General features: G+C 41.8%; 2 protein-coding genes across 4 annotated transcripts in view; one reads left to right on the top strand and one right to left on the bottom strand.

Annotated features, from left to right (window-relative positions):
• gtpbp1 (GTP binding protein 1) overlaps nt 1–8802 on the top strand; it is a 37976-nt gene extending 29174 nt beyond the window's left edge. Inside the window, 14 exon segments of the mRNA XM_039824227.1 lie at nt 62–151; nt 154–206; nt 209–243; nt 425–608; nt 1580–1744; nt 3261–3384; nt 4197–4311; nt 4392–4536; nt 5222–5404; nt 5682–5817; nt 6209–6387; nt 6946–7110; nt 7376–7426; nt 7681–8802. Coding sequence (XP_039680161.1) covers nt 62–151; nt 154–206; nt 209–243; nt 425–608; nt 1580–1744; nt 3261–3384; nt 4197–4311; nt 4392–4536; nt 5222–5404; nt 5682–5817; nt 6209–6387; nt 6946–7110; nt 7376–7426; nt 7681–7797 — 1742 coding nt within the window. The 3' untranslated portion in view covers nt 7798–8802.
• sgsm3 (small G protein signaling modulator 3) lies at nt 8461–23717 on the bottom strand. 3 transcript variants are annotated; one of them, XM_039824224.1, is made up of 22 exons: nt 23528–23717; nt 22184–22242; nt 18690–18774; nt 18315–18400; nt 17971–18034; nt 17107–17318; nt 16748–16855; nt 15634–15777; nt 15328–15523; nt 14856–15001; nt 14331–14561; nt 14056–14238; nt 13699–13854; nt 13528–13582; nt 13360–13409; nt 13002–13154; nt 12539–12609; nt 12198–12246; nt 11716–11801; nt 11431–11553; nt 11007–11067; nt 8461–10507 (listed from the first exon to the last, which is right to left on the bottom strand). In XM_039824224.1, exons 3-22 carry the CDS (start codon nt 18694–18696, stop codon nt 10424–10426), a joined length of 2265 nt encoding a protein of 754 aa, XP_039680158.1. In that variant the 5' UTR covers nt 18697–18774; nt 22184–22242; nt 23528–23717; the 3' UTR covers nt 8461–10423. The 3 variants fall into 3 exon arrangements, with proteins under 3 accessions (XP_039680158.1, XP_039680157.1, XP_039680159.1); XM_039824223.1 differs by having other exon boundaries at nt 22184–22239; XM_039824225.1 differs by lacking the exon at nt 22184–22242.
• Nucleotides 23718–24207: the final 490 nt, after the last annotated feature.

The following is a 24207-nucleotide window of genomic DNA, read 5'->3' as shown; positions in this document are numbered from 1 at the left end:
TTTTTACTTTGTGTAAGTTTAGCGCTTGTTCTTCTCCCTCCTCTGTCTCTCTCTGCCGTAGATGGTGGGGACTGGGGCCTGGATGAGAGGGATATGGAGGCCTCAGCAGCCACGGTGCGCTCTATGTGTGAGCAAGTGGATGCTGACCTTATTACGCTCGGGGCCGCAATGAGGCTGCCGGTTTGGTACGCGACTATCTAATCCGCCCGGGCGTGTGGGTGAGCTGGACTTCCTGGAGGTCAGGTGAGTGGTAAGAGATCAGAATAAAAAGGGTCACGGATGCAATCCAGAAATAGATCCCACTCACAATACCTCCTTTCTTTTTTCACTACATTGGTTTCGCTTTCTTTAATGAGACATTGTCAGAGAGTGATGCCTTCCTTGTACAGTTTCAGTGACATTTTGATACTCCTCTGTCCCTCAGGGTTGCAGTCGTGGGTAACGTGGATGCTGGTAAGAGTACTCTGCTGGGAGTGTTAACACACGGAGAGCTGGACAATGGCAGGGGCTTTGCCCGCCAAAAGCTCTTCAGGCACAAACATGAGATGGAGAGTGGCAGGACCAGCAGTGTGGGCAACGATATCCTGGGGTTTGACCAGGAGGGACAGGTGAGGGGTGGAGAGGTGGCAGAGCAGGGAAGCTTATGAAAGAATAGTTGTTAAAGCATTAGAATTATAGTTTAAATGATTGAGTTTTTTGATGTTTTCAAATGCGTTGATATTCTGAAGGAAATATGGACAGTACCTAGAGAAGTGAAGCCGGTTTATCGGAACAAGAAGTGTAGGAGCAGAGGCATGGGAATGCAGAGGATGGCATCCAGAAAAAGAGAGGTGAATGTAGAGTGATCCAAGCGCACCACCAGCTAATGTAGCATGTGTGGCACCATAAATGCATTATTAAGTTGGAGATTAGGTACTCTTGCTCAGGGGCTATTCACCAGTTATTTACACCAGTGGTTCTCAACCTTTTGGAGTTGCGACCGCGACCCCCCCCCCTCTCCGAATAATGAGGTTGGTGTTTGCAACCCCCACGACGACGAGAAAGAGAGCTGCAAACCGGTGTGAACCGCTGTTTTCACGCACCTCCCCCTGCTGATTTTGAGTGAATTTTGTGAATGCTCTTAATGACAGTTAACTTTAAGTTTTAGCAGCTAGCACCTAGCCTCGTCCAATGTGCTCCAGGCTCTGTGTATTTTTGATGTGTTTGTGACTTTTTCTCTCCCCCTGACCCACCCAGAACAGCACCCTTTCTGTGTTTTAGAGTCTCCTGATTTACAAATGAAGCTCATGAAATGAACCAAACTTCACACATTAATGTAAAAACCATTCCCCAGCTTAAAATATGTCTTTTTTTCCCCCTCCCCAACCATCTGGCGACCCCCAGAAATTATCTTGCGACCCCCCCTTGGGGGTCCCAACCCCCAGGTTGAGAACCACTGATTTAGAGGGTTAAAACAACCTTTTATAGTACTTGGCAGCCTCCCTCAGAAACTGGCAACATCCACGAGAGAGATGGGGAAATGGCAACATGCTTACTGTATGAGTGGTGCTGAATGATGTGGATTTAACAATGCCACTAGGTGGTGAACAAACCAGATAGTCATGGAGGAAGCCTGGACTGGACCAAAATCTGTGAGAAGTCCTCCAAGGTGATAACCTTCATTGACCTGGCTGGCCATGAGAAATACCTCAAGACCACCGTGTTTGGGATGACCGGACACCTGCCTGACTTCTGCATGCTCATGGTGAGAAGGGGGGTTCAGAAGTTTTTTTGTGTGTGTGTGTGGCCAATTAGGAAATTGGCATTATGCTGGTAGATATGATGAATGGCTTGCTAGAGGTGTGACGAGATCTCGTCCAAGGGAGATTAAAATGTGACGAGACTTCTCATCGAGGTAAAAATTGTCTCGCGATATTGGTCACAAGTGCAGAGCAGCAGCTAGTAGATGGAGTCTAACCTGGTTGGTCTTATAATCATGAGCGATTTTAGACCCCTTTTTTAGGGGGGGCTCAAGCCAAATTTCATCTCAAGCCCCCCTAAAAATGACAATAAAAAAAATTGGTACTTCAAACAATTTTGGTACTTCAAGTGAGAGTTTGTGAACTTGTCTGTTAGTGACAGAGGGCAAACAATTACAGGTTCAAAGGGCTAGAAATAGGTTTAATATCCTGTGTCGCTGTCGCCGATGCCATGCACCTGGAACCCAGTCAAGGAAAGGGTTAACAGAAACGTAATTTCGGCCAATCGGAGGTGGTTGTGCCAGACTCCCGCCTTTGGCTGAGTCTCTGTCTAATCTGTCAGAGGTAGAGCAGGAGTGCGTTTGTGAAGTTTAACGTTGGTAGTCCCCAGAGAAGAAGTTGGTAATTTCATGGCACAGATTAGAACCCAAATTGAAACGTAAGCAACTAGAATCGCCCCTGCTTATAATACATCTGGCTTTGAAGACGAGTCTGAGTCTTGGACCTCTAAATTAGCATAGAAGATCCCCTGCCCGGTCGCCAAAGTTGACTCTGAGTTCACTTATGCAGAGCGGTAGAGGAGTTGCAGTTGTAAAAAGCTGTCTGTAAAACCCCAGCGTTAGAACTTTAGAGGGTACGACTGCTTTTCTCTCTCTCTCTCTCTCTCTCTCTCTCTCTCTCTCTCACTCGTGCCCGACACACATACACGGACTGTTCAGTGTGGCGCTGACCCGGGCAGATCGCTCTCTTTCGCTTGTCTTTTTTCAAATGAGTCGAAAGTAGAAAGCAAAACTTACTTTAACTTCAATATTAAACAAAGAGAAATGTTCTCCCCTCGTCTTAAAATGGTCATAAACCAATCCAAGAGCAGCTACTTCCTACTTCCTTGTTTACTGCTGCAATGAAACGCTTGGTTACGTTGTAACCTTGGTTCTCTGAGTAAAGACTATTTTTCCAGTCATACTTCTTAACTGAAGTTTTCTTTAAATTAGTGTTAAAATCTCGTCTCGTTCTCGTGACCCCAATCTCGTGTCTCGTCTCGTGAGCAGAGTGTCTTGTCACACCCCTAATGGGTGCCATATATTTAAAAAAACTCAAAATATCTGCCTGCATGTATTGTTTTTATCTATATTTATTTATACGTCTATCTATGTAGTGAAACATTCAAACTTTGAATTAAACCAGTTTTACTACTTACCCAAATGTGAAATGATTGTTAGTGTCCAAATGTACAATAAATGCTTTCCCCCCCCCTCTTTCTTTTTTTTCTTCTTTCATTTTTCTCTCTCCCTGCCTCGCCAGGTGGGCAGTAATGCAGGTATCGTAGGGATGACCAAAGAGCACCTGGGCCTAGCCCTAGCCCTGAATGTGCCTGTGTTTGTAGTGGTAACCAAGATAGACATGTGTCCAGCCAACATCCTGCAAGGTCAGTCCTGTGGAGTCCCTTTTATAACTCAAACTATACTTCTCGCTTACATTTGAAAACACAATGTAGCAATAGGAAGAGCTTAGTAAGTATGTGTCGGTAGGCTGTTATCTTTTCCTACACCATGTGTTGATGTGTTTAATTTCTAATTTTACATTCAGTCTGACTGCACAGCAAAACCGGACATTAAAAACGTATTGTGCTATGCTCATTATCTAGCCTGGCTCCGCCCTTCTACGTGCTTCCGCTCAATTTTCATTTTCCTTCACTACTCCATCTGGGTTTGCGGTATATTCTTGGGTTTTCTCCGACCAAATATTTGGCGGTCCAATCAGCGAACGGAGGGAGTGGCTGAGAACGATGACGTTGAGGCCGTGACGTGCGCTAGTTTGAGTTGTAGTTACGTAACGGCGGCGGAGAAAGATGCGGTCCATTGTGGCAACGCTGCAGGAACCATCTTTGCTGAGTTTTATTGGTGGCCATGATGTCATGGCCCTCCTCCCCACGGGGTTCGGGAAGAGTTTGAGTTTCCAGCTCGCTCCGTTAGCGGTGAAGGAGTTGGCTAAGGCGAACGCTAGCGATGCTAAGCCGACGTCACGACCAAACATTAGCGATTGGTTATGGCAGATCCAGAGTGGCTGTGGGCAGATCCAATAGTTTTAAACTTCAACAGAGTACCCGCCTTCCAGGAAGTCAATGGAGAGTGGGCAGATTCTCTGTACAAATGAAATGTACCAGAGTCTGGTAGGACCAGGCTGCTCATTATCAGGCTATGTGCTATAGTTCTTGTGGTCTTGCTTTGCTCCTAACAGAGACATTGAAGCTGCTCCAGAGGTTACTGAAGTCCCCCGGCTGTAGGAAGATCCCTGTCCTGGTACAGAACAAGGACGACGTCATAGTCACGGCGTCAAACTTCAGTTCGGAGAGGTACAAAGCCTTGTCCCAGCCAGATTCAGAGTAGGAATGAAAATGATCCTCTGTAACCCGTGTGTGTTGTGCCCCCCCAGGATGTGTCCCATCTTTCAGATCTCCAATGTGACCGGAGAGAACATGGACCTGCTCAAGATGTTTCTCAACCTGCTCTCCTCCAGGACCTCCTACCGTGACGACCAGCCCGCTGAGTTTCAGATAGACGACACCTACTCCGTACCGGTACTCTGACCAGTGACATATCACTAAATGCATTTCACTGTGCGCATTATATCCAGTCCCTCCAGAAAAACGCGATAATGCGATCGCATAAGTCATCGCATAATCAGCCAAAGTCCGCTTATTTATGCGGGGGCCGCATTTTTTCAAACACGGCGCACTTTCGCCGCATAAATTGCCGATTTCCGCGCAAAATATGCGGGGCTTGCATGATTTCATAATCCCCGCATTTTCGTTGCAAAAAAGTCACATATATCTTAGCATATATATCTTAGCAGAAAGTTGAAAAATGTTGAGTTTACTTCACACAAGAGCAGCCATTTTCCCGCTACCATGGGAACGTTATGAAGTGACGGAATTAGACGACGTGAACATCATCGAAAGCATGGTGTGGGGGAATCACTTTTTTTCCCTTTTTCATCAAACCGCAGTTTTTGCAAGTTCCCGCAATTTCATCGCATAAAATTGCATAAATATCCCGCATATTCCATCACATTTTTTAAGAAAACGTGCCTCATAATCAAGGATTTTTGCCCCCAACAACCACAAAAAAACTCCGCATTTATCTGGAAGGACTGTATATAAGTGAGGTATATCATGCTACAGGTACAAACCTCACACATCATACAGAACAGCACCAATGCTAATGCTATCTAAACCACTGCTTGTGTTCTGTTTAATGTCTCAGGGAGTGGGAACAGTGGTGTCAGGAACTACTTTACGTGGACTCATACGTCTGAATGATACAATGCTACTAGGGCCGGACCCCTTGGGCAGCTTCATCCCCATTGCCGTTAAATCAATCCACCGCAAAAGAATGCCCGTGAAGGAGGTTCGAGGTGGCCAGACTGCCTCATTTGCTCTCAAAAAGGTAGGGGGAGAAAAATCTCCCACAGCAGCCTCTAGGGGGGGGAAGTTTGGGACTGCATGTTTTTGTTATGATGGATTAATTAACTGGCTGCTCAAACCGTGTGCTGTATTTGTGTTTTTGGGGAAGGTTCTGTATCGCCATGGTCACATGTATGGTTCTTACCCTCATTTCTTCCATCTTTCTTATCACACTCCACTGATCTAATAGATCTGATCTTGAGATATGATCTAGAGAACTGATGACAACAGTGTTCTGTCATCTTCACCTCTTTGTAAAGATCAAGCGTTCGTCCATAAGGAAAGGCATGGTGATGGTTTCCCCAAGGCTGTGCCCACAGGCCACTTGGGAGTTTGAGGCTGAGATCCTGGTACTGCATCATCCCACTACGATATCCCCCAGATACCAGGCCATGGGTGGGTAACAATGATGCGGAAAAGTGTCAAGGAGTTGCGACAAAAGTGCATGTTCTGTGGGTTTCCGCAGCAGCTTTGTGTTATCGACTGCACATTCGAGTGCCTTGAAGATTTGTAGCCAACTTTCCAAATAGCATTTAACATTTCTTAAATGCTGCTTTGTTGAAATAATGGATAGTTTGTACTACATCATTTTCTCAAGGGTTGTACACAGTGATTACGTTTAATAGAAGTACAGCGCAGTGTCTCACCACTGACAAATACTGCTCTCACAGACACTTAACAATAAGTGCATGCGCGTCTTTTAGTGGCTCCTTGTTGCCTTTTGTAATACTCATGAACTAATTTTCTCTCATCTCTTTTTCTTTTCCTCTATCCAATCACCTTTCAGTCCACTGTGGCAGCATAAGGCAGACAGCCACCATCTTGTCTATGAACAAAGACTGCTTACGGACAGGGGACAAGGCTTCAGTCCACTTCCGCTTCATCAAAACCCCGGAGTACCTGCACTGCGACCAGAGGCTGGTGTTCAGGGAGGGACGCACCAAGGCTGTGGGTACCATCACCAAGGTAACGCAGCCTTCTGGAAGATCAAGGACTTGTGCTTACACTGAGAAATGACTTACACAATGAGCGGTAGGGCCGCAGTACTGACAAAATCAAAGTTCAAAGATATGTATTTTTCCCATTACAATGATGTGCCAGTACCTAAAGCCCGATTTATTAAATGGGAACTTTTTCAGGACAATATCTGTAATGCTGATGGCCAGTTCCCACAGGGTAAGAGCAGAAAATAGTGGATTCCATTCCTATGATAATTCATTACAACCAAGAATTACAATTTGCACGGACTACTATAACCATACGTTATTCTCATTAGGCATTTAAGAGTAGGTAAAAGACAAGAAGAAAAAAAACATTTGTAGAAGTTAGTCTAATAATTGTAGTAAAGGATTTAAATAAACACATGGCTTGTTGATATTTACGTTACCTTCTCCCCTGTGAAACATATCCTATTCAGATAGGGCTTCAGGCTGAGATCTGTAGAATTTTTTTTTTAAAGTCATGACAGGACAGATTTTTTTTAAATCTTTTTGAGACTCAAATACTGTCTCACATTATTTTCAGCTTTTGCAATCCACCAATAATCTACCATCAAATTCCAAACCTCCACAAATCAAAATGCAGTCTACAAAGAAGGCACCGCTGAGAAAAGAGGACGGCACCACGGCAGCCAGTGATGATGTAGCAACGATAGCACAGTCAGCAAACATCCCGAACGTGACACAACCGGTGAGACAAGTCAATAAAAATGTTACTATAGGTGTTTTTTTTATTTTTTAGTGTGGTAGTGATCTTGTGTTTCATTGGATTTGCTGCCTTTTTACTGTGTACTTGGCCAAACCCTTTTGTAACTTGTTACCTGCTCTGTGTCCTCCCATTTGTTTCTTCTGCTTTGATTTTGTCCTATTTCATCCTAAACTTTAACTGTGTCATGCCACATCACTCCTCCTTACTCTCTCCCCCCTTCTTTGCTTGCGTGGCTGGCTTCCTAAAGGGAGAGGGAGACGAAGACCCTCAGATAAAGGAGGGCAACAAAGAGAACAAGGTAAAATTGTTCAAATAAAAATGAAACAACAGCGGAGAACCTGAAAAGGGAAGATTGTGTAAGCGAGATGGTTCAGCTCATAACCCGGTGATCTTGTTTCTTGATACATTTTCAGGAAACAAGTGAGTGTTTTCCACTCACGTTCTTTTCATATCTTTCCTAATATTACCACTTTCCGTATCAACTAGTTCAAATGCACTTGGACTTGGAGGTGCCTTACAGTATCAAGTGTTGTGGTTATCTCTCCCTTGCAGCCAAAGTCTGGAGGAGGTGGAAGAAGAAGGGGTGGCCAGAGGCACAAAGGAAAAGGCCAGAACAGCAGCACCAACTCCACAGCAGCTCCCTCCTCATCAGGAATAGGAGGCTCCTGAACTGCCCTCTTGCCCCTTGTAACACCCCCCCCACCACACTCCCTCTCTCCTACTATCACTCCACTAAGTGCTCTCATTCCACAAACCATGAAGGACACATATGTTTGGAGCAAGACACTCTCCTTAGTCTTATCACTCCTTGCCTTTTTGCACCAGGTCCCATAGTTTTAATTTTTTTTCAAAAGGGAACACAAAGGGGTATGTCCCAAACCAAAAGGCATACACCCTTTAATGCATTTTAACATCAGCTGCCTTTACTATTTTTAATTGTTTTGGTGTTGGAAAGCAGTGTGTTTTTTTTAGGTTAGCCTCACTCAGGATGAGGATTTATTTAATTTTATCCATATTTTATGTGTCTGTGAAATCTACAATTCAATCCTCTGGCTCAATGTCAGTAAAAGGGAGGGAGGCTAGACCGAAAACAAAGGTCCCGTACCAATATGAGCAGCTATAACGTGAAACTCCGCCATGCATTCCCTGTGTATTTGCAATGAAAAACAATTCATGTACCTATTTATACTGCATTATGTAAATTAGCTGTTAGTCGTGCTCTGATTGAAAAGATGCCATTGTACAAAATGTATGCAAATCATAAATGAATGTAGCAGAGGGCACATAGTGATTTCAAATTCTAGATATATGGAAATAAGCGGTTACATTTTATAATTGTCAAGTTATTTATTTGGCATATATGCAGAAGGTTCACTGATGGTCATCGATTGTTCAACCTACTCTCACTTGCATGCTTAGATTCAGCAGTATCTAGCAGTGTCGGCCATGTTACAATCCTTATACAAATAGTGTCAGTACAAACAAATACAACACATAATCTTGTCACTCAAAGTTGCTCATGATGATTATAAGACATGCAGTAATTGCAGTGCTACTCGTAACTCTAGTACCCCATGCGTTATGGCCTGTTGCGGTTAACATGTTGTGACATTTTAAACACTTTGCAGCTAAGAAAACTGACCATTAATAAACAGGCTTTACTGAACTTTTAAACAGCGTTTATTTTTCTATGTGAGCTTTTCTCAAATGACAAACATCTTAATACTATGCATTTGGTAGAGCAAAAAATATATATTTTTTAACTTGGAATAATTTAACAGGAAAACAGATGGGGTTTTCAATGTTTATCATGTTCTTTTTCTCCAACGCACTGCAACTCATTTAAGCTTAGGAGTGGTGTGTAGTCGTATCAGTTCCATGTGTTACAGATAGAAAGTGGCAACAGCGGGCTGGATCGTCTTTGAGTAGACACCGGACAGCAGAGTATTCTTGTGTTTTTGATTGTAAAGGTTTGATAATCAATATCATGTGATTTACACAGGCTGAAATAGCTACAATTGTGAAATGTCTGCACACGGGGAAGTTACAGTTAGAACACTAGAATTCAAAAAAATATCAAGCGCATCATCTGCAAGACCCAATAAGCTTGGCAGGAATAAAAACCAATACAACAAAATCTTTGTTATCAGCAAAGTATCCAAAAACTAGAAAAAAAAAAAAAAGTATATTTTTGATGAACAAAAAAAAAAAAAAATCTCAAAACTTGAATTATCATATCAACCTGCTCGAGTCCATTACTTTACAGTCTACCATTATCAAGAATGGTCAAAATTTGAATAAATAAAACAGATAATTCCCCGTTTTCTGATGTATGTGCAGCTTTAAGTCAGAACTAAAGGTCGGTTTGGAAATAAGAGTAAGAATGATAGAGTTCTATGTTGAATTGTTTTAACCTACAAGGGTACATTTAGTCACAAGCAAAATAGGTTTACTTTATATACAAAAACATTACAAGTTATATGTAACTAAATGTTACTTTATATTGTAACACAAAAAAAGTATTTATCTTTATTGTCATACAAGTGGAGACAGTTCACTACCACTGTTAAGGTAGCACACATACCCATAGTCTTGTATTACAATTTTGAAAAGGCTTTACTTGGCATGTGCAACATTAGTATTTAATGAAATATTTTGTGGAATTCATGACAGTGAGGTACGTAAGCATTCCTCTCAAAAAAGAGTTTGTAACTTCACAGCTCCGTGTTTAGGAATGTTGCGTTTTGGTCTTAATATTTGGGAATTTACAGGGTAATGTGGCATTTCGGACCATGTTAAAAGGCCCAGGGTCTGTCTTGGTGATGACGTGCTGGTGTATTTTACAAACACAGCTGACGTGAGACAATTGAGCGAATGTCTCACTCCTGCACATACACATGCACTCCGTTAGCTAGGAAAAGCTGAATGGCCAGAGCATTGAGTGCTGAAGAAATACTTAACTGTTTGGACGCGCTGAGCGCTCCAGTCCCATGGGTACAGACTATTCTGTACTGAAGAGGGTTTACTAGTATATGTAGTTTACACCATGTAGTGGGGCTGAATTAAAACAACATATGCACCTTAATGCACACATGCTTCAGCACATATACAAACTGGTCAACCTTTGTCCAATGCTGAAAGGCGACGTGACAGATAGTCTGTGAAGTAGTCGTTTACTGTAGCAGACGACGCAGTCTAATTTATAATTGACCGTCCGTAAGAAACATGTAAAGAGACATCAAATATACACAAACACGCAGGAAAGAGTAGGATTCAGCCATGTTTTGCTGTGCGTCTAGCCATCAATGTCCCAGCTGAAGAGATGATGTTTCACCAACATATCCTGCACTCCCTCTTTCAGTGGTCTCTGCTCCTTCTCCTGGAAAAAAGGAAAGAAATGTGGAACAATTTCACCTAAAGACAAAATCAACACTACACCAGAGAGGGCAGTTCAATTATATTAGACTAATGACCAAACTCCAATCGTCAACTTTGAAAGAATGCAGCTTATGATGCAAAAGCCTGCTTTTAAAAGATCAAATGAAAAAAAAAAAAAAAAGGTACGTACATTTGGGTGAAGAGTGAATAAGTTGATTTGTGGGATGGGGTAATAGTCTTAAATCAGCAGATAAGTAAACTAGTAACTAATAACTATACCAAAGCATCTACAGTCTCGTATGTGACATGTTACCTAGAGGTCCCAACTAAAGAGGTGATGCTGAACCAGCACATCGATAACTTCGGCTTTCAGAATAGTGGATTTCTGAAACAGCATAAAGTCCGAACGTTTTGTTCCCCTGAATACTGTCGTCTTTGAATAGTAAGACTTGCTTACTACTGCTCTATATGGGGATGCTGAGGTAATCTCCTTGGCTCACCTCTTTCTTGTCAGGTAGTTCACAGTCTTGGGAGAGGCTGAAGGCGAACTTTGATAGGACCCTGAAGAGGCAACAACAGTAGACTAGTCATCGTTTGTTTCATGAGTCATTAGGTGTACATTTTGATACACAAATTCCTTTGTGTTCTTAAACCCCTTTTTAGATATTCACTGATATTTTCAAATGACTGGATTATGTGTGGTAAATGTGGAAGATGGTGGCGATGCAGTGCACTAAGTAATGCCAGCCAACTTCAGTAATTCAGTACTGAGTTTGTCAGCAGCTTATCCTATTCCTGGTTTGTTTGCTCAAAGGGTCCACAGTCAACAAATTTGAATGCTCTGAGATTTTAATATTCTCTAAATCAGAGATATATATAGAGAATCAAAAACAGGCTGTAGTTTTAAAGTTAAGGGTTTCTTACCTGAGCTCACACTTTATCTGTACCCATCCAGGACTGCGAAGGAATGACCATGGATGATACCATTTCTCTACAGCAGCCATGCTGGAGCACAACACCTCCAACCACAGGTGCAGCACCTGCTCACTGGTGGGACAGACACACATTAAGAACCAAGGGTACCGGAGGGTGTGTGTGTCAACTCAATTTGTGGATTTGCACATTTTTAATTCTGTGCTCTCGGTTACAATATACAGAGCGACCGTGAGGATTTCAATTCTTTGCATGTGTATTCATATAAGAACTCACTTTAGGCCGACGCAGACAAGTGACCTAAATTTGACATCCATCTGAGCGTGTGCTGTATCGTGGCTCATGTTGACTGACTGCACCGCCTGGGAAGAGCAGACAGAGGGCGCTCATGCACTTCCTACTAACATTCATTACTTCCTTCAGGTTGAATTTACAGACATGACAAACACTACTTTCAAGTAGCGTACATATTGTTGGAAGGGTTCAGGTTACTTTATTTATACCCGTAGGTAAATTTGTTGCACAGTTAAAGAGGGCAGGGCGTCTGTGAGACACCGTTTCAGAAACCACAGACAACATACAATGGGACAATAAATAACACTATGGGAAAATAAGAAGCTGGGACAAACATTTCACGTCCATGAAATAATTAAAAATATTTAACTTTAATCAACTTAACTTTAATCTTAATCAAGCTGCACACTAAGTAAACATACAGTTTTTTTTGTTATTTACACATTGAGTAAATTATTACTTACTCTGTATAGCAGCTCCTCTGGTGTTAGTACTTTCCCGTCTTCATCTAGCCTGGAAAATACCAGAAGAGAACAAGTTGAAAGTGGATTCCTTATTCCACCGCCAAAACGTATTTCGGTTCTTAAGGACGGGAAACATGTCATTTGTTTCTGATCCCAAGTTTGTTTGTTTTTAAACCAGGTGCGTTACTTTCCAAGCCTCTGGACACCTTCTGGTTTGGGATGACTCAGTGCTCAAAACACTGACGTGTAAATATAAAAATCGACCACAGCCATGTTAAATGTTCATGTTTTGTGTTGTTCAAAGTTTGACAAAACAAATGAAGACCCAATGACGGTTGTACCTGTAGGTTTTACACAGCACCAGTCTGGAGTAGACAGAGTTGAAGTCCCTCTCTACCTCTCTACTGGCCGCCTGAGAGAAAACAAAAAGACAAAGAATAATTAAAGGGATACTTTACCCACACAAAGATGACACAGAGCTGGTTTGTAGATGAACATTGTTTGGCTTCCCTCTGTGGTGCCAGCGCACCAAGCTCCCCAGGGAGGTCTGCCATCAGGCGACCTGGGTGGTGCTTTTTGCATAATCTGGCGGATCTTGGCAGACCTCCACTTGGAGCTCTGTGCACTGGTGCCACAGAGGGAAGCCAAACACTGTTCATCTAAACACACTGTCCACACTGCCATGACACAGAGCTGGATAAAAATCAACATCATATCTGTTTAAGTCCTATGGTGAATTTGATACAACAACTCTGCAATGTGGTGCCATTTAAAAAAAATAAATGAAGAAAAAAGCTCTCCGACCTCTTCTATAAATAACCAAGGGTGGCAAGGCCCTCCCAGTATAGATGACTTCTTGAGACCGTGCTGAAAGATGGCCTTTAGGGCCGGACACAGTGTGCCCCTGGCCACGTCTGTCACTGCCTCGGTCACAGAGTCATCCCCTGCTAACGAGTACTGGGGACAGACACAAAAGGAAAAAAAAAAAAATCACTCCTTAGGACACTATCAATTAATAACCAGCATACTGGATGAATGTGAGAAAACACATAAAAACTGACAAATATCACATGGATTGAACATTCAAAGGATCGTTGGGAAAATCAAAGTCAGCATAGAAACACTTTTGCCTTATTAAGATGATAATTAACTAGTTCCATACCTCTTTGCTTCTTTCATCTAGGATCTCCACAAACTTAGCTGGAAACCACCCTGTTGCAAAGAGTCACAGAAAATGTATGTCAATTGACCTGCAAAACAGATTATACTGTAGAAAATCAATTATCCAGATGGCAACAGTGAGTGTTGATACATAAGAAAAAGCACACACCTCTAAGGCCATTGAGCTCTCCAACCCAACAGTGTTCATCCTTCTGTGAGATGATCTGAAAGCGAAAGATACAGCTGTTTAAGATGGGTATGTACAGTATGGGTACACGGTTGGAAAAAACAACAAGAAGCAATGTTGTGTTTCCGTGCGTCTCTGCAAGCCATGACTCACAGTGATTATGTCATTCTTCCTGAAGCCCAGTTCATCGTCGTCATGACGCTCAAAGTCCAGCAAAGCCTTTGCCCGTCTCCGTCGGTTTCGAGAAACCACAAGAAAGTTTTCATGATCTCGCTGGTGGCTCTCCATGGAGTAGTCAGGAGTCAGGTCCTTGAGAGACGAGATAGAAGGTTAAAATGAAATGGAAATGTAAGGTGCTGCTGAATGACATTATGGTATTACAATATTACATTTAGGACTTTAGTCCGACACGCCACCAATTTAAGGGAGGCGTCCCTTAATTTTAGTTGATGTATAGTCCATGACAGGACATAAACTACACTGTTCCTGTGCTGCAGTGTGTGAACTAACAGTGCTGGAGTGACGTGGGTCCAGACAGTGGAAGTGCTCTGCAGTGCGGGATATGGCCTCTCGCAAGGCTGCCACCAACTCTGTCTGCTTAATGTTCTTGGATTTTAGGGCCTCTGCCTCATCCTCCCCAAACAGCAGGGAGCTCAGGGTGGACTTCCTGCGCAGGGACTGTCTCCTCACCACCTGAACACATACAAACGCAGCATAAAATTATATTTTTTAAACAATTGTTTATTAAAACTCAGAAAGAATGGACACGTTACCCAACTACTGACCTTGTTGAGATTGGTGTTGAGTGTTGTGTTCCCATTGTTGAGCTGCGTCTGTTCATTTAATATATAGGCCAGGTGCTTGTGCCGGTGGGCTTCCAGTGTTTCCTGGGATAGTGTCCCTGCTAGTCTCATAGCCTCCCCGAGAACTGCAGGGCCATCTCTCAGCTGGCTTGGCAAGTCCGACAATGTATTAAAAATGGACGCAGAGTTCTCTGATGATACGAGCTCCTCCTCCTGGGGTAGAGGGGTAAATTTCACAAGGACTAATACTCAACATTTACAGTTTTTGTCAATAGTAGGAGTAGCGAGTCAACAGTTCGCTTGGGATGGTTTCTGGCTATAGCGGTGTATAATGTCTGTTGGCATTAATTGCTCTAACATGACAATCATCACCTTCTATCCAAGAAAATCAAACACGTGACTGCAGACACTGAAACAATAAAATAACTCTAAAGCATCTCAGCACAAAATTAACTGTATCAGGGAGTATTCAGGGACTTGTGAAAATAGGTGGTGTAGTGCAAATACCTTGATCTTGAGCATGCCCAGCGTGACCTGGAAGAGCACCAATGAGCCCTGGTAGAAGAGCAGGTCCCAGATCCTAAGGAGCAGACGGATGTCCACCACACTGGCAAATGATGTCAGGAACCAATGCAGTGTGATCAGCGACATCTCTGGATGTATACGAAGGAGGGGATTACATACTGTACGCTGTATACAGTTTATACTAATTGCTAACACCAATTGTATTAGAGGAACCAATGCAGTGTGATCAGCGACATCTCTGGATGTAAAAGCAGGGGATTACTGAATGCTGTATACAGTTTATACTAATTCCAAACACCAGAGGATGTATTTCACTGAGAACATTTGTCAATTTCAATCTTACTAATATTAATGCACAGCAGAAGGCTGAAAGGTGGTGGGTAATCTAGTGTGAATGCCCATGTAGCCCCTCTGACTCCATGCACCACACTTATCCACCCATACCCATCCTTACCTATGTCATGCTCCTGCAGAAGACGGTCGAGGGCTGGGAGGTACTGAACAATGAGCTGGCGAAGAACCCTCTGGTCCGTTTGGACGCCCAACAGAGTGGAGGAGAAGTAGGATGGAGGAAGGAGGTCTTCGATCAGTGCGCACATCATCCATAGCACATCCTCCTCCTCGAGAAAGAGCAGCAGACAGGAAACCACCTGGTGGGGGAGACAAGAAGAAAGAGCAAAACATGCATATGTGATGTAGGTGCTTCAACATGTGTGTGTGCATTTTTACCATTTGTGGGGTTCAGTTTATGTGTTCTCACCATGCCAGTGCCCTGACAGTACCCGATGTCTGGGTAGAGCCAGGCTAGGCCTCTCAGTACCCGTCTCAGCCTCGGCACTCCAACGCTGGTCAGACTACAGAAACACGCATTGGTCGGCATAGTCCGCAATAGGTCCTTCTCTATCTGAGGGACAGAGGTTAACAAGGAACAGTCACATCATGATGTCAAAAAACAGCAGGAGAGGTTGGAGAAGGGAGGCAGAGAAAAGCATAACCTAATAATGGGCTCACATTCACCCTTGTCAATGTGAGCACCTGTTATCCAAGATCGTATCTTGAGGGTATTTTTTATTTCAACTTAAAGTTATCTCTGACTTTATAGCATTAAACGGATAGAACCATGTTAGTGATAGCGCCATCACCTTCTGCATCGGTCTATCTAGCAGTATCCTAGTGAGGAAATAAATTACTATAAAAGGGTATGCACCAATATCACCTTCATGTGATATCACCCACCTCAAAACAAACTTAAACCTAAATTCTTACTCAATCTGTAGTTGTGAACATGTTGACTGTGGCATCCTCCCTGTACTGTGGCACCATGTGTTACCCTCTATGTCTACAGCAGATTAATGGCTGCTTCATTCATGCGTTTTGGAGCTTTACAGAATTTATGGTAGCAAAGTACAAAACTGTAAAATGTATAAACATGCCAATAAAGATTTTTTTGATCCATTCAAAAGGAAGCAGCATGTAGGATTTTGTGGCATCTAGAACTGAGGTTGCAGATTGCAACTAACTGAATACCCCTTCCTTTACAAGCGTGTAGGAGAACCTATGGTGGCCTTCAGGTAACGTACACTACTGTAGAAACATAGCGGTGCAACCTGGCTGGCTTTGTGGAAGAGGACCCACTCTCTGGAGCTCATTTTAAGTTAACAAATACACAACAATTCTTAGTTTCAGGTGATTTTACACTAATGAAAACATTATGAATATTATATTCAATTTCTGCCAATAGAGGCCCCCTCTATTATTAGTAGTTGTTGTTTCCCTATTATTCCTTAATCAATTATTGAGGAATGTTCTCAAGAAGTACTATGCTCGTTTCTGGAATTCTGCATTATGTTTGGTGACGTGTACAGTAGCTTTACCTGTTTAGATGCGCTGGTGTCATCGTTGGAACTGTTCTTAATGATTTCTCTGTAAGAAATCTCAGAAGTCCTCTTCTTCTGCAGTGCTCCAGCCAGACGCATCCATAGCTAAACAAACAAAACATCTTCAAAAGCGCCGTTTTGTGACTCGATGACTTGATCTGATTAATGTAAATACTAAAAAGCAACTGTAGCACTCTAGTGACAACAAGTTTAACTTATTTACTGCTCTTTTCTTTTCTTACATCAGAAAAATTGACTGGCCATCGTCAGCAGTATTATACAGTATATTATCTCAATGTTTACCACCTTTAATCAACGACACAAATAGTTATCCCATGCTGAGCAAGTCTACCTACCTGTGGCCTCATGCTGTGAGGTATGCCACCTAGCACCAGGGAACGCAGCCGCTCCGAGCGTGGGAGGACGGGATCAATGAGCTCCCAGGTCAGGTCACCCACCGCGTGGTTGTGGGTGAACTCCAGGTGGGCTTGCCAGCGCAATCGCTGCTGGGGGTCTTCACGCTGGGGTGAACCTTCAGCGCCCAGCCAGGACCTGGGCTTTCCATGGTCTGAGTGAGAGGAGAGTCATATATATCAGTATTTTTGTGTTCTTTGTAATCATAATATTAACATAAATAAGTAAACCCCATTCCACCTCATGAACTGAGGTATTGCAAAATGCTAGCAAGTACAATTGTATTGTAACCAAGCATGATGGGGACATGGAACGAAAGGGGAAAGGTGTCTGGATAAGAGTGAAGTGGTTAAATAACAAAGCCAAAAATAAAACTTCCGGAATGGGAGCCATATACTGTCCTAGCAGTTGACCATTTGTTGTGTGCATGTTAACTATTAAGCAAAGATAACAGCCAACATGACATGTATCAACAACCAGATGAATGCAGGAAAAATACTGCTGCCAGACAAAATATTGGATAATTTAAGCACAGAAAACCGCCTTCTGAACCACTACACGAGAACAGGCCTTGAACAAAAAAGCTAATGTTTAAAGTGGTACAAAACATATTTCCCCTCCCTCAGGCAAGAAATAAAGAAGTTGCTTTGAGATCCCATGCACTCAGATTGTGAACACAATGCAACCACTGTGCTCAGATATGAAGATTTCCATTTGTGTTTTTTGACTGGGATTGAGAAATGTGGAAAATGAAGAAGAAGTGGGCATATTTGTGCATATGTCAAGGTGAGTGAACACATTACTACCTTCAGTGTCCATTTTGAAGCCAAACTCATCATATTGGAGTTCAGGCTGTTCTGAGGGCTCTTTCTGTAGAGACAAACATAACATGCATTTCATTAGTAGAAGAAAGTTGACTAACTGAAGATGGCCACAGCAGCTTTTCTAAGCATCTTAAACACTAGGTAACAACAGATCAGATGTAGTGTCACATCAAGACAAAGCTCCCGCATTTTTGCCCTAGGTAGAAGCTTGCCATTGCATTTTCTGCTCTTGTTCCAAAATAGTCATACCCTTATCATTCTCTATTTAACGTCACAAAACCTTATGAAGGTTTGCACATAAACAACACATCAAGTCACATCCTCACTTGATGGTACTTGGCCAAAATGTCCTGGGGCCACATGCTTGGGGTGAGAGCAGAGAACGGCCCACCAGGGGCTGGTGTGTAGGTACCTAAAACAGAGACCGATTCATAAATTAGAAAAACTGGTACTTAAACAGTAAATATGACAAATACTACAGAGACATTTTGACAGTAACAATGCAGGTTGGAACCACAAATGAGATATCTAAATATATACAAAGTAAATAGTAATCAAAGATTATGTTATTCATGTAATTTTAGCAATCCAAGGTTAGTGTGTATTTGTGGACATTAATAAGTCTGACATCCAGAAACAAATTTACAGAGACCCCTCTTCAAATTGAGTGTTTTTTGCACCAAATTCATACAAATCTTTACCTGACATTTTGTTGGTAATAGTGGATGGCTTCTATATGCAAATATCACAGTCACTCTGGAGAAAGGTCAGAAGATAGCACCCACTCTGAAAGAAGGAAGAGAAAAAGTTGGTTGTTCAATTCAGGATCGTCCAAACAGCAAGACAAAGTGTCTTGGAGAAAGACACCAAACCCCAAAGTGCTCCAGATATCAGTGCTCCATGTGTCTGTGGGTGAATGGAAGACATAATGTAGCACCGCTCTCGGGACAAGTCAGCATTAATATGGTTGACTTAGTTGCTGTGGCAATCCATCCAAGGCAGAGTAACATAATAACCCATACAAAGGGATTATGTCTGAAATCCTTCTGATTAAGTCCATTTTGTGTCTCATCCACTTTTCCGGTCATTGATTTTCAAGTTATTACAGTGAATCTTCTCTAAATTGGCATTTTTGCTGTAAACATCATTCCTCTTTTATAAACATTACGTTAATGTACCTTTATAATGAGTCCATTCTCAAGTCTAACAATCCTGTAACAAAGCACTGCTCCTTCTTCAAGCATTACTCAAAGGAGAGTTTCAGAAGTTTTACACAAATACAGTTAAGTGAGAGAGGAAGAGATACAGAGAGAGAGAGAAAGAGGGACAATCGTGTCCCTCTACTTCTGGCCATATGACTGTTGTACTTACCAAAGGCTAATTACCTCACTTAACTCTGTCTGTGTCTGTGTGTGTGTGTGTGTGTGTGTGTGTGTGTGTCTGTGTGTGTGTCTGTGTGTGTGTCTGTGTGTGTGTCTGTGTGTGTGTCTGTGTGTGTGTCTGTGTGTGTGTCTGTGTGTGTGTCTGTGTGTGTGTGTCTGTGTGTCCTAGGAGTGGGGGAATAATCATAAATGAAAATTGCAATACAAATCACATCAGCACCCATCGAATTTAGAACAAAAGCATATCGTCCCAGCTCTAGTGTGCTCCATTTTTAAACAGTGGGTCCTGAGGCAAAATTAACATTAAACATTCTGTTAGAATACTGGGAGAGAGCCTCATCTCCTTTAAAAAATAGTTTTCTTGTAAGACAAACCGTCCAATGGAAAAGGGTCTCCTTACAATTCCAATGACTCATTTAAGAAAATACTAGAACAGTAATTAAGTAAATAACAGAAAGTAGGAAAAACAAACATTTACAGCACTCCTGAACCAATTACCATCATTTCTTCTCATGGTGGCAACAAAGCTCTGTCTACCCTACACCCATCCAAGGCCCTGGCAATTTTGGTTCCGATTATGCCACATATAAAGAAGGACTATCTCAAGCACATCAGTCAGCCAACACTTGAGATTTTCTGAAAATGAATGACTAACTAAACACATTATATTATACACAAATGACCATTTCATAAAATTGTACTAGCGTTATAAACATGTGCTGCATATAAAAACACATCAGAGCCAAATAGTACATCCAAAATACCACAATTAATGTTCTGCTATCCAAATGTTTTGAACACAAAATAATCACAAATGATTATTCTATGATTATTACCCCCCGATATTGGATAATCAATACCAATTATTTGCACAAGAGGTAGAGTTACTATGTAAATTAAGCCACTGAGTAAGGGGAAGGGGATTTGGATGCTAATAAAAAGATCATGACATCTTGCTTTCACCTTCATACTAAGTACCCTGAGAAGGGACACTATCTTGGAACATAGGCACTGATAAACCACACACAGACACACACAAGCAGACATAACCGCTCAACAACCGTAACCTGCAAAAGAGGCTCACCAGCATGCAAACACCCTGCCAAAATGATTCATTCCAGCAGCAGGCTTGCAGCATCTGAAGAGGGATTTAGGACTTAAGAGAGATGAGAAATCAATTTGAGGTTTGGAGGATGGCCCAGTACTTCCAGGCTAGCTCTGTGTGTAGCTCAGGGGAGTACGGATTTTGGAGTGACTCCCTTACAAGAACACAAACAGTTTAATCACCTGCCAAGAAAAGCAACACGACTGAGCCCCCTCCTGCAAACTGTTGCACATATTGACAATGTTAATGCAAAATTATGCAGCAGCGGGAAGCAAAGGTTAGACCTGAAATGATAAGTTAATTAATCAATTAGTAAATCAACTAATATAATCAGCAACTATTCAATCGTTAAAAAAAAAAAGATTTCAAATAAAAATGCCAAACAACTGCTGCTTCCACCCTGTCAATTGTGAGGATGTGCTGCTGTTCTTTGTCTTATGTGATAGTATACTGAACGGTGGGGCTGCAACTAACGATTGTTTTTGTCTTTTATTTTAATTGTGCATATTAAAAAAAAAAAAAAAAAAAAAACTAAAATGCAGAGGTGGGATGAAAAAAAAAAACCCTGAGTGCTTGTAAAAGCAACCCAGCTAACATTCAAATTAAAGACAGCTGTACATGACTGCCACCAATTTACAAATGAACATAAATGTTTAAAATATTAAAAAGGAAAGAAAAAGAATAAAAAAGGGGAACGGTTATTTTTATTGTCAATTAATCTGTTGATTATTTTCACGATTAAATCCATTGGTTGTTTAGTCTATTCAATGTCAGAAAATGGTGAAACGTGTCAATCAGGGTTTTCCAAAGCCCAATAGGACATCCTTAATGTCTTGATTGTGTCCACAACTCAAAGACATTCAGTTCACCAACTGTCACAGAGGAGTGAAGAAACTAGAAAAAAATATTCATTTAAGCAGCTGAAATCAGTTTTTTTTTTTCATGCAAAATAAATCAACCATTTACTCAATTATCAAAATAGTTGCCAATTAATGTAAGAGTTGACAACTAAACGATTAATCTTTGCAGCTGTACTGAATAATTTGGGTTGGTCTGATAAAAACATTGAAGACGCCACCATGGGCTCTTGGTACCTCGTACAATTTTTTGTGACAAATAAAAAATGGATTGATGAGTAAACAGAATCCGCCATTGACAACTTTATATTCATAAATATTACTTTATTGGTCAAGAACAGAGGCCAACCAATATAATTTGCAGACATTGGGCACACACACACACACACACACACACACACACACACACACACACACACACACACACACACACACACACACACACACACACACACACACACACACACACACACACGAAAATAAATTGCAGCACATTTGTTTTTTGTGTTCTATTATTATTAGATTTTGTATGTTATTATTTACCATTCAACTGTAATTTACAACATTCCCCACAATGGCCAAATATAACCAGAGATACTGAAGAGACAGCAACCACGATATAGACTGCAAAATGTGACACATTACAAATGTATATGATCTCACAGTGTGTGTGTGTGTGTATATATATAACCCAATACAGATCGTATGAAACTCTCAGAAAACAGCATGAAGAAACCAAATAACTTATGTTGACTTAGCAGAGGACTTGACTGGGTCTAAAATAGGATGAGTCCCATCTTACTCTGAACACAAAAAGATCTTTTCTATTATTGAGGTGCGGTTGTACTCACCTGTGTTTGCACACACTGGTCAACACCCTGCTGCAAGTAAAACAAAGAGTAACATCCTGCTAGAGAGAGAGAGAGAGAGAGAGAGAGAGAGAGAGAGAGAGAGAGAGAGAGAGAGAGAGAGAGAGAGAGAGAGAGAATGCCAGCGTGAGTGTGTTGTCTTTCTTTACATCTGGGGGTGTCAGTAGGGCAGCTCAACAGGGCAACACATCGCTGTTAACAGAGTTAACAGAGTTTGTGTTGCCCTACCGCCACCCCCCTCCCCTATCTAAAAACCTCTTCCAGTTGTTCCTCACAGTAATCACAACAATGGTGACTCATGTAATACGCCCACATACACAGCCCTGTTTGTCAGAATTACCGGCTCGTGCCCCGCCAAGTTAGTAGCTTTGGCTGAATAATGATACAACAGTCATTTGTACTCTTTGGCAGTTTTTTTGTCTGTTTACACACACACACACACACACACACACACACACACACACACACACACACACACACACACACACACACACACACACACACACACACACACACACACACACACACACACACACACACACACACACACACACACACACACACACACACACACACACACACACACACACACACACCAAGAGCAGGGAAATAAGATAATGGAAAACCCTCCCAATCCACCGCTTTTCAGGAAATTTAGAAGTCGGAAAACCGTTCTGCAGGGGAAAGAGCTTCATAACAATGTGCAGCTCTTAATCAAAGCGGATTTTCTCTAACTTTCAGAACCAATCCAGAAGGCATTATAGCAACAATTTGGTATTCGTGGTTAAACACACACACACAGTAGCCTACATGTTAGGGTGTAACACATTTTTAAGTTTTAATGTAAATTGCTGCATCTTTTAATCTTTTAATCTTCTTTTTTAAAAGTAGGTGAAAAGCTTTTCATATAACGTTAGATCAACGCGCGATAAAGACAATATATCACTTAAGGTGCTATAAAAGTATGCTGCTTAACGTTATTTGTATGCAAGTGTGCACACATTATGTTAGAACGTTCAGCCGTTACGTCAAACCCCAGCTGACGTCAAACCAAAAATGAGCAATACTTCGCTACATTTTCAATACAAACACATTTGACCGACTACATTCACGTGTATATACAAATTATACTACACAAAACGTGGAATACGATAATAAACCATGCCTGCGAATTGATAAAACTCCTAACATCCGTCTCACAGAGACCAATGGACGTTATGCATTTACTCAGAGTTGTCAGCTGTTAACATTAGCCAGTATGCTACCTTTCGCTTTGAGCTAACCGTTACATACAACGGTGGGCAATGGCCTGCTAGCATAACTTACCGTGACATTATTCTAGCAAAAGCACAAGGTTATGGTTTGTCGCGAACGTGTCTCCTATCGTTCGAAAGGGGAATATGCCATCATTCGCCTCGTATTTGTGATTTCCCTGCGTTGTGCACCTGCTAGCGACGTGCAGCCACGTCGTATCCTTACACCCTTTAAGGTTTTTCCCATTGGTTTTCCCTTTCCATCCTGAGAAGTAGTACCAGATCCCGGAACTACACTTCTTACTGAAAATATCCTTCCGCAGAGGAATTGATGACGTAGGCACACGACGTGTGTTTGTTCCATTCATTCATCAGTTTCCTCGTCCTTTCACTCATTTATTCCAGCCTCCAGCACAACAGTCACTCATCAATCACAATAGAAGGCTACCAATCAAAATGTGAGATGCAATCACGAACGCGATCAGACACTTTCTCGAGAACAAAAAAACCTTGTTATGAAGTCTGAATGGATAGGGTTTTGTTGTTTGTGTTTATTATTAGTTGTTTTTTTTGAATGACACGTTTAATCTTTTTCAATCATGCATTTTTTAAGAGGGTGGGTCCTTAATAAACTGGCAATACGAGGTAAAAAAGCTATTTTGTGATCTCTAACATTTATAACAATAATAATTATAACAAATTATTATTTTATTATTATAGGCCTATTAGTTCTAATACGTACAGGCCTAGCTA

This window comes from Perca fluviatilis, chromosome 15 (genome assembly GCF_010015445.1).
Source record: "Perca fluviatilis chromosome 15, GENO_Pfluv_1.0, whole genome shotgun sequence".
Lineage (NCBI taxonomy): Eukaryota > Metazoa > Chordata > Actinopteri > Perciformes > Percidae > Perca > Perca fluviatilis.
The sequence above is the reverse complement of the archived record's forward strand: the minus strand, read 5'-3'. Positions and strand labels throughout refer to the sequence as shown.